This window comes from Notamacropus eugenii, chromosome 6 (assembly GCF_028372415.1).
Source record: "Notamacropus eugenii isolate mMacEug1 chromosome 6, mMacEug1.pri_v2, whole genome shotgun sequence".
Classification (NCBI taxonomy): domain Eukaryota; kingdom Metazoa; phylum Chordata; class Mammalia; order Diprotodontia; family Macropodidae; genus Notamacropus; species Notamacropus eugenii.
Window position 1 is genome coordinate 36,805,794 of NC_092877.1, and position 16,422 is coordinate 36,822,215.

The 16,422-nt window shown below is 42.0% G+C and overlaps 1 protein-coding gene across 4 annotated transcripts in view; it reads left to right on the forward strand.

The window, feature by feature from the left end:
* Positions 1 to 16,422, forward strand: part of TRIM66 (tripartite motif containing 66) — a 103,934-nt gene that overhangs the window by 24,820 nt on the left and 62,692 nt on the right. For 3 of the 4 annotated variants that reach the window (XM_072619495.1, XM_072619494.1, XM_072619497.1), the window contains 4 exons: positions 4,301 to 4,448; positions 9,948 to 10,080; positions 10,716 to 10,832; positions 13,069 to 13,183. In XM_072619495.1, coding sequence (XP_072475596.1) covers positions 4,301 to 4,448; positions 9,948 to 10,080; positions 10,716 to 10,832; positions 13,069 to 13,183 — 513 coding nt within the window. Of the gene's footprint in view, positions 1 to 4,300; positions 4,449 to 9,947; positions 10,081 to 10,715; positions 10,833 to 10,936; positions 11,001 to 13,068; positions 13,184 to 16,422 lie in introns of those variants that run through there. The other variant, XM_072619496.1, reaches the window with a different exon arrangement.

Sequence of the window (16,422 nt, forward strand, 5' to 3'; positions counted from 1 at the left end):
ATGTGGCAGACAAGTTATTAAGGATGAAGACCAAAGAAAAATCAGATTTTTTTGATGACTACATCATTGGTAACTTTGGAGAGGGTAGTACTGTCAGGTGATGGGGTTGAAACCAAATTGCAAAGGTGAAGTTGAGCGAGAGGAGAGAAAGTGGAGGTAGAGAATATATATGACTTTTTTTCCCTAGGAGTTTGGCTGAGAAAGGGAGAGCAGGTGTAGGACAGTAGTTTGAGGGGTAAGGTCAAGTGATGGTTTTTTAAGAATATGGGAGACTTTAAAGGCAGTGGAGAAGAGAAGCTAGGTGGAAGCTGTATGTCATTAGCAAGGGAGAAGGCATGATTGAGGCTGTAATCTCCTGGAGAAGAATGAATGAGTTGGTCTTGACAAGAAGAAAGATCACAGAAAAGGAGTAGGGAGGATGAGGTCAAGGAATTTTGAAATGAAGAGGAGAAGAGAGATCTCATGCTGAAGGGCCTAAATTTTGTCAGGAAAGCAAGAGGAAAGATCCTTAGAGAATGGAAGATTGGGATAGAGTGGGATGCTTGAGAAAAAAATATTTTGGGAAAGCTTTGTGGGAGTTGATAAGGAATTAATTAGGGAGGAATAGAAGGAATTGTTTTGATGCAGTTAGGACCCATTTAAAGTTGCATAATATGAATTTATAATGTATTTTGATCTAAGAGGGAAGAACCAGTTGGCACAGTTGTGCTTGCCTCTATCTCCATTCGGTAGTATTTAGCTAGGAATGAAGGAAGCCAGTGGTGGTAGTAATCTAGAGTTGACGTTTGGCAAGAGATGAGAAGCAGTAGGACAAGGGATTTGAGAAAAGAGGATGCATCGTTCATAGTGGAATTAGCTAATCATGGGAATAAGATTGGCTATGGAGAGAAGTGAAGTCAGAGCCTGGCAAATGGCCTAAGGGATCTAAGGGATTTAGGAGGGGAGAGCCCGACAAAAGTGAAATGGGCTTCCTTTCATCAGAGGCTTTGGGAAGAGGCTGGAGGAAGGCTTATTGAGGATGTTGTCGAGAAGATTCTTGACCAAGCAGGGGTTGGTTTGGATGTGACTCCTGAGGGTCTTCCCAGCTCTGAAATTCTATGATTCTGGGCTGTTGTTTTTGCCACATGGCCACCTTGCCAGCGGACATAGCCTGAGCTATTGATTCTTCTCTTTCCAGTATTTCTGTGCTTTGAGGGGAGAAAGTTAAATAGGACAAGGGTAGTATGTTTTTTGGCACTTCAAAATTCTTCTCCGGTGTTACCCTATTACCATATGGCATAGCCATCCCCTTGTGAGCATTCTCCAGTTGGTCAGTGTCCTTGTTAAAGGGGTGGTACCCCCAAACTGTACACAGCAGTGCTGATGCAGCCTGATTAAGACAAGTGCGAAGGGGTTATCACTGTACTGTGCCACTCTTAATGCAACCCATGAATGAGCCTATTAGCCTTTTTGTGCTTCTGATGTTATTGATTCCTATTGAACTTACAGGCTACTTAACACCCTTCCTGAGTGATCTTTTTCAGAATCCTGCTATTTTAGCCATTTTGTACATGTTCAGTTCATTGAAGTAGGACATTACATTTATCGTATTTATATTTCGTTTTATTCTATCCAGGCGATCATTCTAATATGTTGGAATCATTTTGGATTCTGATTGTCTTCTGTGTTAGGTTGTCCTCTTAGCTTTTATGTAATCCCACAATTTTATGCAGCATTCCATTTATTCCATCATCCAAGTCTCTGATAAAAATGTTAAATAGCAGAGAGTGAAGGACTTATCCCTGGTATGTATTCCACTGAAGACCTTATATCCTGTTGACGTTGACCTGTTAATACTTACTTAGTCCACCAGCTTTGAGTCCACCAAATGGACTCACTTCTTTTTAACTTGTCCACCTGGCTAACTTAAGATTATAATATCATAGATTTAGAGCCAGAAGGAACCTTAAAAGGCATCTTGTCCTACCTCCTCATTTTATAGATGAGGAAATTGTGGCTCAAGAGCCTAAATGACTTGCCTATGGTTACACTGCTTTCCAATTGAGGACTGTTTCCTTAGTGACCTGTCTCTTTTTTCCCTACATCCAGGTGGTCTGTAGTGAACTCCCACCATGTCACCTCTGCTTATAATCCTGACACTATTTACTCAGATGCTTCTCACCGTGCTTCCCCTTCAGATTTTCTTATGTGAATATATACTCTTAATCTACACTGCTGCACAGGCCTCCACCATCCCCTTATGTGTGCTGTTCTTTTTAAGTGATACTTCTTCCAGTCAGGCGCTGGGTAACGTATGTCCAGTGGTCTTTATCTCATTCCAGTTATATCTATGAAGTAAAATTTACCTTTTTATATTAAGAATCCCTTTAGAAAGAAAGAAAATACAGCACACCTTTCTCTCTGAGGAAGATTTGAAAAGAGTTTCCACATATCTGCCCTCTTCCCCACCCATCTCCCTCCATGATGGTCTAAGGCCAGAAATCCCATGTTTTTAATCTTTGTGTTATTGTTAACGTTTCAGGTCAGGGAGTTGAGACACATTTGTGGGCATCACTCTCAGGTTTGCTTGAAGATGGACTCTGACTTATTCTTTTCACTTGGGGGATTTGGGCCCCGAGTCGGAAACAAAGATCATATGTTAGAAAAGTGTCGCATCTGTCCCCTTCTCTTTACTCATACAGCTGGTCACTCAGCTGCCAAAGGGATTTTCCTAAAGGACAGATCTGACCATATCAGTGGCCTGGTCCTCAAACTGTTACCTCAGAGACCAAATATGTACTCTTCTCTTTGTATTGAAAACTTTTCATAACCTGCCTCTAGCCTATCTTTCCAAACTCATTATATTTGAATCCCACCACATATTCCTCTGTCTGTCAGGATAACTCTTCATCTCCCACCTTCATGCCTTTGTCTAGACTGTTCCCCATGCTTGAGTGTATTGCTCCTCGCCTCTGCCTTTTAGTATCCCTAAAAGTATCCTTTTAGTATCCCTATTCAAAGCTCAGCTCAGAGACACCTTCTACAGGAAGCCTTTCTTAATTTCCCCAGCTGGTGCCTATCTCCCCTGCAAAGAATTATCTTGTGTTTACTTTGCATGTATGTTTTCTATATATTTTTATGTGTACATGTTGTGTCCTTGTAAAAAGTGTGAACTTCTTAAGGGCCAGGAATATTTGATTCCTGCCTTTTGTATCCCTAGCACCTCTTACAGTGCTTAGCACATAGTAGGCACTTAATAAATGCTTCTTGATTGAGAAACAGCCCATGGTAGAGGATGAAAAAGCTGTTTGAGAATCAGGAAGCTCTGACTCCTGGAACTGATGGGCTGTATGAATGATCAAATATTGAGCCTCTCAGTGCCCCAGGTAACTGCCTCTGTAAGAATAGGGATCCCTTCCACCAATGTGCCCTGCAGACTGAGGAGAGAGAGGCCTAAAAACATCCTGAAAACATTGCATTGCACTTTTTAGATGTCATTTTCTAGTGCTAATTACAGTAGCACTTTTTATTTGTTGAATGAATGAATGAAGGACTACTGTCCCAAACATTGCTCAATTCTAGAAAGAGTTAGTGTGTTTTGGTTTCTGTTGGTTAGGTCTGATCATCTTGCTTCCATCAGTTATATAGATCCTGAACTGCACACAGTCTCAGTAATATGTTTCCTCTTCTCCTAAGACTCCAAGCGATACTGTCCACCACATCCACAGCGTCATCAGCAGATCCCGCAGACAACAAAGCCCATACAGATGGTCCCCATGCTATAGACACAAACTAGACATGGACACCCACAGTGATAGAGTCCTCACACTCAGAGTTGTAGTGAACTAAAGAATTTCTAAGGCCTTACCCCCAAATCCATGAGCCCCAAGCATATGCCAATGACACAACGCTATATCCCCAGTATTTCAGTGCTGCTCTTCTGCTCTGGCACAGCTGTCCACAGAAGCCCCAGAGCAGTCTCCCCACACTCTGAGGCATGATATAGCCTGCTCAGAGGCTCTGGATATCTGCAGCTCCTAGCACTTCTATTGGAGCCCTCAAAATGTGCCTGTCCATGGCAACAACAGGCATGATGGGCACAAGGAGTGAGGGCCCCCTCCAGGGCACCTTGGGATGGGATGGCTCTCAGTTAATTAATGTGCTCCCAATTAGTAGAGGACCCAGCAGACCCAGCATTCGGTCTCTTAAGGAGGGAACATCGTAGCTAGTCTTTGGAGACAGACACTTATAATTATGTGGACATTTAATTGCATTGCTTCCTTTCTTCTCCTCCCCAACTCTCTCCTTCCATCCTGTTCAGAGCTGCTCCGAGTGCAAGGAGAAGAGGCCAGCACACATTCTCTGCACCTACTGCAATCGATGGCTATGCAGCTCTTGCACCGAGGAACACCGGCATGCCAAGGACATGGCAGACCATTTTCTTTCCCTAGCTCAAAAGGGATCTTCAGGTACTAATGCTCAATTTGCTCCACTGCCCAGGCCCAGGAGTGACCCTATGCTGAACCCTAGCTGACCCAAGGTCCCGTCTTCTAGAACCTTGGATTAGATAGAGACATTTACTAGCTGGGGGAAAAATCTATTGGTGTGTCAGTTTCCTCAATGGTACAATTTTTATAATAATAGCACCTACTTGATAGGGTGAGTTAATATATGTAAAACACTTTTCAAACTTTAAAACTCTATATACATGCTTGCCATTATTAATTCCTATTTGCATAGTACTTTAAAGTTTGCGAAGTACTTTTCTAACAACAGTTCTATGAAGTAGTTACTGCAAGTATCATTAGAACGATTTTACAGATGAGCAAAGTAGGGTTCTGAGAGGTTATCTGAGGCAGGATTTGAACCCAAATCCCAGGGCCAACACTATCATCACTGTCCCATAGTGTTCTTAAATTCCCAAGGGGCATGGCATGTCCTAGGAGCATCAGGGACATCTAGCCAGCAGGCAGTGTGGTCAGTGTAAAGTGGTCCAGGGCCTCCTAAGTGTGGTTAGGCTACTCAGGATTTATTGAATGAGAGACATGTTCTTTTCCACCTGCCTAGAGCAAATTATTCTTCTCCTAGGGGGAAACAGGTTGTGGTTCTTTTCATGTTTTCTAATTTGATAACTGTCCCTAGGTTGGCAACCCCTCCCTGAACCCTATGCTGAGGTTAGGCAATTACTCTTTAAAGATTAGTCTTAACAAATAGATGTGTGAAGTACTGGTTTTGAGCTCACAGCCTTCCTTTCTCTAGAAGAGTTGGTCTGATATGTCATTCCATCAGAAACTTTGTGCTTGGAGATGTAGCCCCCTTTCTCTTCTTGGACTTCTTGTGTGTACTTCTGAGGGTAAGGTAGAGTTTAAAAATCCTAGAAGGTTAGTACTGCATGAGATCTTCCAAAAGGCAGCCGAGTTGCAATGGAAAAAAACATGCTGAATTTGGAGTCAGAGAACCCCACGTCGAGGCTTGTCTGACTGACTGCAGGCAAATCATTTGAATCTTTCCTAACTTCAGTTTTCTTCTTTGTAATCTGGGGGTAGTTCGAATTATGCTGATAATTCTCTTTGGGTTGTTTTGAGGATATGGAATGTTTGTTGTTTGTTGTGATAGTGTATGTGAAAAACCTTTAAATGTCAGATAGTATAACTGTGAAGGAATTATGGTCTCAGAAAACCAGCCCTGGTTCGAGATCATGGACTTGGAGCAAGAAGGGACTCCAGAAGTCATCTCCATCAGTGGCGTCACACATAGTGACCTAGAAAACCTCAAATCTGCATTATCTATATTGTACTGTATTTTGATGTATTTAAAAAAAATTTCCTAATTACATTTTAATCTGACTCCACCCCACTCCCGAACTTTGCAGTGGGGAATAAGACACCTCTGACCTAGACCAGCACCTTCATTTTAAAAACAAGGAAGCTGAGGCCTAGAGATGTTAAATGCCTTGTCCAAGGTCACATAAATAGTGAATAGCCAAGAATTGTTTCCACCACACCACAGCTACTTGTTCAAAGTAACTTGCATTTTTTGCTCATTTCTTGGAGTGAGAATGGGTGCAGCAGTGGCAGAGCACCCACAATGCTTGTCCTCTCATTTGACGTTATTGCGATTTGCCTGACCAGCTTAATCCTGGTGTTTACCTACTTTGTTATTGACTCTCTATGACCCCATGGGCTTTGTCCATGAGTTTTTCTTGGCAGAGATGTTGGAGTGGTTTGCCATTTCCTTCTCCAGTCTGTCCCCATTTTACCGGTGAGGAACTGAGGCAAATGGGTTAGGTGACTTGCCCAGGGTCACACAGATATTAAGGGTGTGAGTTCAAATGTGAACTCAGATCTTCTTGAGTTCAGGCCTGGTGTTCTACCCACTGTACCACCTAGCGTCCCCTGATCCTGGCTAGTTCTTCCCACATACCAGATGATAGGCTGTGTCCTGTGGAGATGATCCTGTTAGATTTGAAGATCCTTGAAAGCAGGGACTTTTTGCTCTACATCCCCCATGACCAGCATAGGGCCTGCATACAGTTTAATAAATATTTGTAGGATTTAATTTGTTGTTGAACACTATCTTGATTCACATAGTGTCCAGTGAAAAACATGATGCACATGGATTCCCAGTAAATGCTTTTGCGCTCCCTGAAGGTGAATGAAATGTCTGATTCCTCTTCCTGCCAAGGGGAGGGCCCTGCTCTTGTCCTGCCCCAGTGGAACCAAGTCCTAATCCTCTTGAATTCTTCCTGATTTATGGGAGTAGTTATAGGTGTGATCACTTGTAAAAAGCATTGCCAGCTTCCCACGTGGTCAAATAAATGACCTTGGTTCAAGAAAGGACAGTTTTGTGTTCATAGGAGCTCAGCTCAGCTCATTGGTACACTTGGGCTATCCTAGTCATGGATGAATATCACTAAGCTGTTGCTTTGGCCTTGGCAGGTAGTATGGCTCTTGAAGAGAACAGACATAAACACGTTGTCTGCAGAGCAGTGGCATTCCCAGAACTATGAAGAGCCTTAGAGAACATATAATTCAGTCCCATTGCTATATAGTCTATATGGATAATAGACATAGCAGATGCAAGTCACTTAATGTAGATCTGTCTAGAAGGTGGGTTGGGGGCAGCTAGCTGCCAAACCTCTCTGTAGGGGAAGAAAAGAAAGCACAGCGAAGATTATGTGGTTTCCTTTTGCGTCTTTGTCATGAAGCTTGAGACGCCAGTGTATGAGTTATAGAGGCTTCTGAGGTTTTTTTTGTCTTATGTGTTGGTGCATAGACAGCAGGATGAAGGCTTTTTTTTTTCCTATTTTCTACCCCAAAAGAAAACATTTGTCTTTTCTCTCTCCACTGGCATCAGTATAACCATTTCAAAAAAGAAATGGAGTTATCTTTGAACTGCAAACTACTGGGTCTTCAGCAAAACAGTGATAGTGTGAACATGATGTAGTGGGAAAGAAAGCTGGATTTGGGGTTAGATGATCTAGGTTTGAATACTGCCTTTGGCAGTTAGTGCTTGCGTGACCTTGGACAAGTCAGGCAATGTTTGCTTCTCTTCATTCAGTATCTGACACATTGTTATAGTTTATTGTCTCTTTTTCTTCAAGACTGTCTAATTCTCATTCTAAAATTCATTATCACCATGCAAAATAATAATTGGTACGTACTGTTTTATCATTCTAATGTCCTTTACATGTGTCATGTTGTTTGGGATCACAGCAAAGCTGTTGTTGCTCAGGTCATCCTTATTTTATAGCCAGGGAAGCAGAGGCTCAGAGAGAGGGGCCCAGGCAATGACCCAAAATGCAGCGTTCTCTTTCCAGGGCCTTAGAGTCTCTCTTGCATTATCTTCCATCAGAATAAGGGACAGTTTGCTCTCTATGCCTGTGTGGCTTTGTTAGGGACAAGCAAATGTCCAGCTGCCATTTTTCCTTGGTTGTGAATACAGGCTGACCGCCCATGCTTTACTCTTCTTGTATGTTCATGCATAAATACATGCAGATGTGTGTATATTGTCTTTAGAATTAGAACACAAGCTCCTTGAGAGCAGGACATGGCTAATACAATCGCATCCCTGTTTGAACTTTTGTCTTTGTATCCCAAGGGTTAGCACAGTGCCTGGCACATAGTAAGTGAACCTTATTAAATGCTTGTTGATTAAGAAGAGTAGTTTTTTCCTCATCAGCCTGAATGTTTGGTATATTTTTTAAAATCCATAAAAATTATTATATGATAACACTTAATATACTTACTTAGTCACTGTGTAGTCTTGGACAAGTCACTGGACCTCTCTGTGCCTCAGATTCCTCATTTATAAAATGGGGCTGGACTTGATGGCTTCTAAGGTCCCTTCTGGCTCTGAATCTTTAATTACCTGTTCTCCATCCATATTCATGGTACCAGTAAGTGTTTATTAAACTAATAGAAAGATGGGGATTCAGTGCTTTGTCATGCTTAGGATGTACTTACGAGTTATTTGTTGAATTGAACTGAATTATCCTTGACTTCGCTCAGTCTACACAGACTTCTCCCACAAGTGCCTCATCTTCTGTTTCCCTAGTTGGCCCCATCCCCAAATCTCCCATCATGCACTGCTCCTCCAGCATTTGCCTTTACACCCAGTCTGAGAGAAGGTGGTATGGTATTTTATGGAAAAATTGCTAGATTTGGGGTTTGATCATCTGAAGTAAGTTTCTTACTCTGTGTGATCTTGGGCAAGTGTTTTAACTTCTCCAGGCCTTGGGATGAACTAGATAACTTCTAAGGCTCCATATAGCACTATGCCTGTAGATTCCTCCAGTATCTGCCTAAGTTCAGCCTAGCAGTAACTTCATGCACCCTAAATATCTCATCACTACCTGTACTTCCCTTCTCTCCCTTTCTAGGAATTATTCACTATATGCTCATAATTCATAGGTCACCCAGTTTAGGGGTTTTAGTCCTCAAGTACCACTCTTTGACTAAATCCAAACTTCACAGAACAAATTCCCTTCATAAATGAATTCATTCTGTAAAACTTGGACTCAGTCAAAAGACTGCACTTAAGGACCTAGAAGGCCACATGTGGCCTCGAGGCTGCAGGTTCCCCACCCCGACCTAGTTCCTTAATCTATATACTTATCTCTAACTCTTCTTCTTTTTCTACTTTCCTGCCATCTGCATTAACTCCTAACTCTCCTTTCCATCCACCTCTCAACCACATGTACTCATCCCTCTGCTTCTAGAGGTTTGTATTAGATATTCATTCACCTAACAGACCTATTCAGTGTTTCTGTTGCTGCTTGCCATCTGTGCTCTTGTTTGTTTTCCTTCTGATATTTGTTGTAAGCTGTTACATGAAATCTAAATAGGTTTCTAATAGGCACTTTTTGATTACTTCATTGATTGTACCTGGTCCTGTATTAGGAGCTGTCCAAGATTTCACAAATGGAAGATCCTTTTTTTCAAGAGTTTGAATGCCCCCTGGGATAACTATCACTGCTTGGAAGGTGGCCTACATTTGTCAAAACTGTGTAAAAATAAGCTGCAATCTATGGGCTTCTCCATCGTCATTGGTGGAAACCTCAGGAAATCTTGATGGTTTGAGGCAGTTTTTGCTTGAATTTTAGAGGATCCTTTTCTCGCTGTGTGGGAGAGAATGTTGTCTTTACTTTTTTTGAGGCTAAATTTGGTTTCTTTCTGGGCATACCTTTTCTATCTTGCCCTACAATTTGACCTATTCTTCTTGTGGGTAATATGCAGGAGTCCTAGCCATGTTTTCCAGGAGGAATAGGACCCATATTCCCTCTAACCCTTCCCTGAACTTCACTGTTCTAGTGGTGGACAAACTTCAGTCATCCTTTCTCTTCCCTTTGAAAGCAGATCTCTTCCCTCAAGCCCTAAGACTCTGGAATGACTTTTGCAGAGTTTTTCATCTCAGCTGAGGCATAGTTTTCACTGGGTTAAGGTAGTTCTCCCTTTCTTCTCTTGTAGGAATGGACACTGGATCCAGTGATTCCTCCTTGTACTGCCCATTGCATGGTCAAGAGATTCTCAAGTTGTTCTGCGAGACCTGTGATGTCCTCACATGCCACAGCTGCTTGATGATTGACCACAAAGATCACAGGTATGGCTCTGGACTCCTTAGGCAATATCTCTCAATTTTCTCATTAAGATCAGGGGAAGAACAAGCAATATAAATATTGTGCAACTTCATATTTTATTTTCTCCATTGCAGTGGCTATTAGGGAACACATTCATAGAGAATATAGAATCCATGCACTCATTTAATGTTGAAGCTAAAAACACTTCTCTATATCATTTAGTTGGACTTCTTATTTTATGGTTGAGGAAACTGAGTCCCAGAGTGACTTGACCAAAGCCACTCAGTAAATTTTCTAATTCCTAATCTCAATATCTTTCCACTCCACCATCCTGCCTCTCCTCCAAATGGGCTGATTAACATTTAGCATCTTCCCCATCACTAAGGCTGTCCTCTAGCAGAGCACTGAAAATGACTACAAGGAGGGAGTGAAGAGGAGAAAGCAACAAAAGACCATTGGATGGTCCTGAATCAAAATATCAGGCTTTGAATATTTGGGAGTTTGCTGGAACACACTAGGAAATAAGGAAATACCTAGAACGTGAGCAGAAGTGGATCCAAGGGATACCCAGCAGGCCTTTTTCCTTCAGCTCCATTGCAGAGCATTCTACAATTCCCTAAGAGTGTGTTCTAGTGCCAGTTTTACCTCTTTTATTCAGGTGCAGGCTTGTAGAAGAGGTTTTGCAAAACCAAAGAATGCTTCTGGAAAGTGTGACCACTCAAGTGGAGCATAAGAAAACTGGGTTACAGGCTTCTGCTAAACAGATTGAAGACAGGTACCATTTTTTTTTGTTTATCCCATTTTAGCTTTAATGGAGATAGTGGGACATCTCTGGTCTCTATGTTCAGCTCATCCCCTCTCCTCATATGCCCTCCATAGGTCATCGGATTTCATGCTTATCCAAAGGAAAAGGAAACAGCGAATGATACAAACCGTAAACTGGGTAAAATTTCAGGGAATCTGAATGTACTGTTAGTGCCATAGGTTTTAGTGCTGCGTAGACAGAGTCCTTGTGCACATGTATATTATCGCAGACTTTGTCTACACTTGCCTGACTAAGTGGTGGAGACCATTCATACAGTTAAAAACCTTTTGTTCTAAGTGCCATGGTGATGGGTCTACAGAGTAGGCCATTCTTTCTATCATCAGGGCCTAGGTGATCATTTGTCAGGCATCAGGAGTTGTTGTAATTTGAAGACAAGCCCTACTTGTTGCTGGTTTTCCTATCAGCCTCTCTGACCACCTTATCTTGCTAAGGTTATCCAGGGCATTGTGCTCTCTGTGGGACTGTGAGAACCAAAGGACAGGTTGGGGACCTACTAGTTTTGCTCTACTCAAGGACAGGGACTTTGGTTAGCGCCTCTGTGCTCCTCAGAGTAGGGTTTTGTGGGAGTTCCCACTGGGATGTGGTCTTGTTTTAGTGGTACCACCTTGGTACTCATCTTGATGATGAGGCAGAGAGATCTGAGTCTAGGTCATAGTGGAATGACAAAGGGGAGAACCAGCCTTCCCTATCAGTCATGAAGTTAGAAACCCTGATATTCAGCTCTTTGGCTGATCAATAAATAAGTCCTAATAATGTAAAACTCCAAGGTAGGAACAAATCCCAAAAAGCCTGGATGCCTTGAATCCTTGTGTTTCCAGAGGGATGGTAAGTGAACAGGCTTTAGTCAAGTGCTTTTCTATGACAACCTTCTTATTAGCAGGTCTAATTATCAGTTCAGGTTAATTCAAGGGAAATTGCTACTCATCAGAATGCAGCCTCTATATCCCCCCACCTTTCTCCATAGAGTTCTTCATGTTAATCCATAGAGGACAACTGATCCCAGCTTTAGAGAGATATTTGCTTCTTATGCAGCAACAAAATCATAATTCACATGTATATAGTATTTCAAGTTCCCTCACTAAAGTCCTCTTCCATTTCCTCCTCATACCTCGAAAGTGATCCTGGACTCTCCCCAGGCTGGAAACACTGAGTACAGGGGACAGACTGTCTGTGATCTGAGGACTAGTATAGGTTCGCGTTGTTATGTTGGCCACAGTATAATTAATGAGTGCTTTCTGCCCCAGGAACTCATGAAGATCATTTCCTAAGGCAGAAAGGGGCTGTGATTTGGGTTGGGGAAGGGACTGCCCACACTGATGGAATTATATAGATCCCTGAAGTATTGCAGTCTTTGTTTAGAATAGATACCAGGAGGTCTATGGGGCAAGTGAAAGTTCACCCTTTTGACAGAAGAATAAACTTTGCAGATACGTGAAGTAATTTGTCCTTTGTCCTTGGTTGTATAGTGAATGATATTCATTTGTTCAGTGTTCAACAAGAACTTGTATTACTTGACTACTATGTACAGAGCACTGTGCTAGCAGTGGGAGAGAAGCTATGTTTAGTTAAGACAGTTTCTAAGATCATAGATCATGTAGTCCTGTAGGGCATGAGACACAGAAAGATAACTATAGCATTACATGGTTCCTAATATAATATTACGTAATGTATCAGAGAGTTAAAAGCTAAAGTACTACCATATGTGGGCAGAGGGGAGCATGTAGTTACCAAGAAGGGAGATCAGGGATGACTTCAGGGAATTAGAGATCAGAGAGTTGAGACTGAAAGCTTTTTCACTACACCTGCCTTCCTCTCTAGCATCTTATTCTTCAGGTGGAATGACTCCCTCTTCACTCGTGCTTTTTGATAGAACATTGAATTGACTTGGCTTAGGATTTGGGGTTTGTTTGAAAGTCACGTTGTACTTTTGATCATTGCTTTGCTGATCAGGTAGGATTGTCCCCATGCAAGGCTCAATACCTTTTGGAGTTTGGGAATAGAAGAATGGCCATGGGTTTTCTCACTAAAGGAAATTTTTAAGTTGATCTCTGACTTTTCACCAGGTAGGCTGCACAATCTGTTAATTTTAGCATTTAATTTCTCTTGACTGATCCTCTGACAAATGATGGATGCCTAGGGAGAAACAAGAGAAACATGTTGTGGAAAGCTTTGTTCTCCTTTACAGGCTGTTTGAAGTCAAGCATCTTCATAGGAAAGTGGAAAACCAGATCAAAATGGCCAAGATGGTTCTGATGAATGAAGTAAACAAGCAAGCCAATGGACTTTTGGAACAGCTGGAGGTATGTGTAGGGTGAAGATGACATGAAGGAGGCCATCCCTGATATGTGCCTTCTACCCACATTTCTATGGTGCCTTATACACTGTCCTTATAGTTGTTTACCAATATTTGTACTTGTAAATGTTATCTCATTGGAAAATGAAACTCAGAGTGGTCATAAGGTCATAGATTTAGTCCTGGAAGGCACCTTCAAAGCCATCAAATCCAACCCTCTTGTTTTATGGATGAAGAAAAAGGCCCAGAGGGGTTAAGTGATTTGCCTAGAGCTAGTTAGCGTCTGAGGTAGTATGTGCTCTTAGGTCATCCTGACTCCAAATTCAGGGCCCATCCACTGTGCCATATTGATGTGACCTGCTGTCACATATCTACCAACCAGTAGATCCTAGATTTGAATCTAGGTCTCCTGATTATAAAGTTAATTATATATCCACTGCATTGTATTAATTGCTGGGAGAGAGAAGGGGCAAAAAGACACTTGCAGGTCTCCTAGAGGCTCACAGCATTGTTGGGGAAACAAACATTTCAAACTAGAAATTACTAGAGGACAATTACAAACGTGAGCCTGTGAAGTTATTGTTGACAAACTGTGTAGGTAAATGCTCAAAAGAACCTGGAATAAAACTAGTTATGAAAACCTTTTTGGAGGAGGTGATTTTAGAGCCAAATAGAAAGGCCATCCTTGACATCATTGCTGCGGAGGTTTTAGAAGGTGTGTAGAAGGCCTTCACCATGTGGATGAAGGTAGAGTTGGGAATCACTGAAATGTTTGCAGAAAATGGCTTGACTCAGTTGGAATATCTATAAAAGGAGTAGGGAAAGATATGAGTAGGGAGAAAAGAGATGAGGGCTTTTAGCTTCTATGCTGTATAAACAGAATGAGATTGTGGAGGTGTGTATGTTCCTACATGGGCCTTGTTTTCTTATAGACGTAGTCCTTGTAAGGCCAGAGAGAGGGTTAGTTTGGCCTTAGTTCGGGCCAGGCAAGCTCAATGATTCAGACTCAGGATTGGAATACAGTGAAGTACTCATGGACTATAAAATTCAATAAAGACGATCTTACTTTTAACAAAAAAATGTTAAAGGATACTTTTTATAATTACTGAAAAATGGATGTTGCTCTCCTTCAACTCCACATTCATTATGGTGGCAATGTTGGATGGGACAGACTCCTTGCAGAGCAATGGGAATGCCACTAAATCTCTGGCACACATGTTTCCTATAGGCTGGGCTCTTTGTGCTCATGGGGACTAGGAAGGTTCATGCTAAAGGTTCAAGTGCCATCCTAGACCAACCAAGCCCTGTTCCTTTAAAGGGAAACCAGCTCAATCTTTGTAAAACAAGTTCCATTCCTGTCACAGGCCCTTTGGTATGTCCTACCCTGAGCATTCCCCTCCTAGGAATAACCCAGCAAGAGAACACGATTTCCTTTAGACCAGGGAATGTCTACCATAGCCCTTCACTAAAACATAGCTTTGGGCAAATGGTTTTCTCCTGCTCTGTACTTCAGATTTATTTTAAGCTGCCAGAATAAACCTTGAAGTTTGCTTATTTTGAGCACAGACTGACAGTTCCTTTCTCCTTATGAAAAGTGGGAGAAGGACCACAATGTTGGAGAAGGGCAAATTACTAATTTTCAAAACAGGGAAGAGAACAGCATCTATAGATTAGAGGCCAGTGAATTTGATTTAGATTCCTGGAAAAATTTTGAAAAGATCATTCAAGAGATGGATACATCAGAATTGGGAAATGATGATTACAAAGGGCTAGCAGGATGCATCAAGAACAGATCATGCCACACTAACCTCATTTCCTTTTTTGACAGGATTACTAAACTGTTAGATGAGGGGAATGTTGTGAGTACAGTTTAGCTGCATTTCAGCAAAGCTTTTGATAAAGCATCTCATACTATCTTTCTGGAGAAAATGGAAAGATATGAGTTAGATGATAATATAAAAAGAGGGATTCAGATCTGGTTGGATAGAGAGATTCAGAGAGTCAACTGGTAATGGTTCAGTGTCACTAGAGCTCTCTAGAGGAGTACCCCAGGAATCTTTAGTTGGTCCCATGTTGTTTTTATTAACAACTTGGAAAAAGGCATAGATGGTATACTCATCTGTAGTATGTTTACTTATTGATCTGTTCTACAATCTCACATTTCCAACCATCTTTCAGATATCTCGAACTGGATGTCCAGTAGACATCTGAATCTCAATATGTCCAAAACATTGTCTTTCCCTCAATCCATCCCTTCCATACTGCTGTAGAGGAAAATGCCATCCTCTCAGGCTCGAGTCATCCTGGACTCTCTATCATCTCATCCTCTCTCTCTCTGTCTCTACTGTCTCTCACCCTACACATGTAAGTGGTTGTCAAGACCTGACACTTTCCCCTCTTCTCTCTGCCACTGACACTCCTGTGGTGCAGGCCCCATCACCTCGTGTCTGGATTATTGCAGTGGCTGCTAGTGGGTCTGCCTGCCTCAAGTCTCTCCCCACTTTAGTCCTTTCTGCATTTAACCACTAAGTAATTTTCCTAAAACTCAAATCTGATCATGTCACCCTCACTACTCAGTAAATCTCAGTGTTTGATTATCTGTTGCGTCAGGAGCAAATACAAAATGGTTTCTTTGGCATTCAGAGTCCTTTATAACTTAGCTCCCTCCCACCTTTCCAGCCTACTTTCACTCCCCACTAAGCACTCCAGTGACACTGTCCTCCTGTCTGCTTCATTAACAAGATCTCTTAGCTCTGGGGATTTTCTCTAGCTGTCCCTCATGCTTGGAATGTTCTCCCTCCTCCTTTCTGACTGCTGACATCCCTGGCTTCCTTTAAGTCCCAGCTAAAATCCCTTCTTTTACAAGAAGCCTTCCCCAACCCCTCTATTAATTATTTCCTTCTTTGCTTTGTGCATATTTGTTTGTACATTGTCTTTCCCATGAAATTGTAAGCTTCTTGCAGGCAGGGGCTGTCTTTTGCCTCTTTTTTGTATCCCCGGCACTTATGACAGTGCCTGATACATAGGAGACAATAAATGTGTCCATATGTGGACATGTGGACAAAAAATGAAACAGCCCCTGCTCTCACGGAGCTTAGAGGCTGACATGGACATTCTTCTGTTCTCTCTCAGTCCTAATTGTCTTCCTTTTATTATTGGTTTGCAGTGCCCTCACCTTGGAACGTTGGCACGTGCCCTGTAGTTGACCCCACACATCAGTTGTCTGTCAGTAATCCTGGAATACAA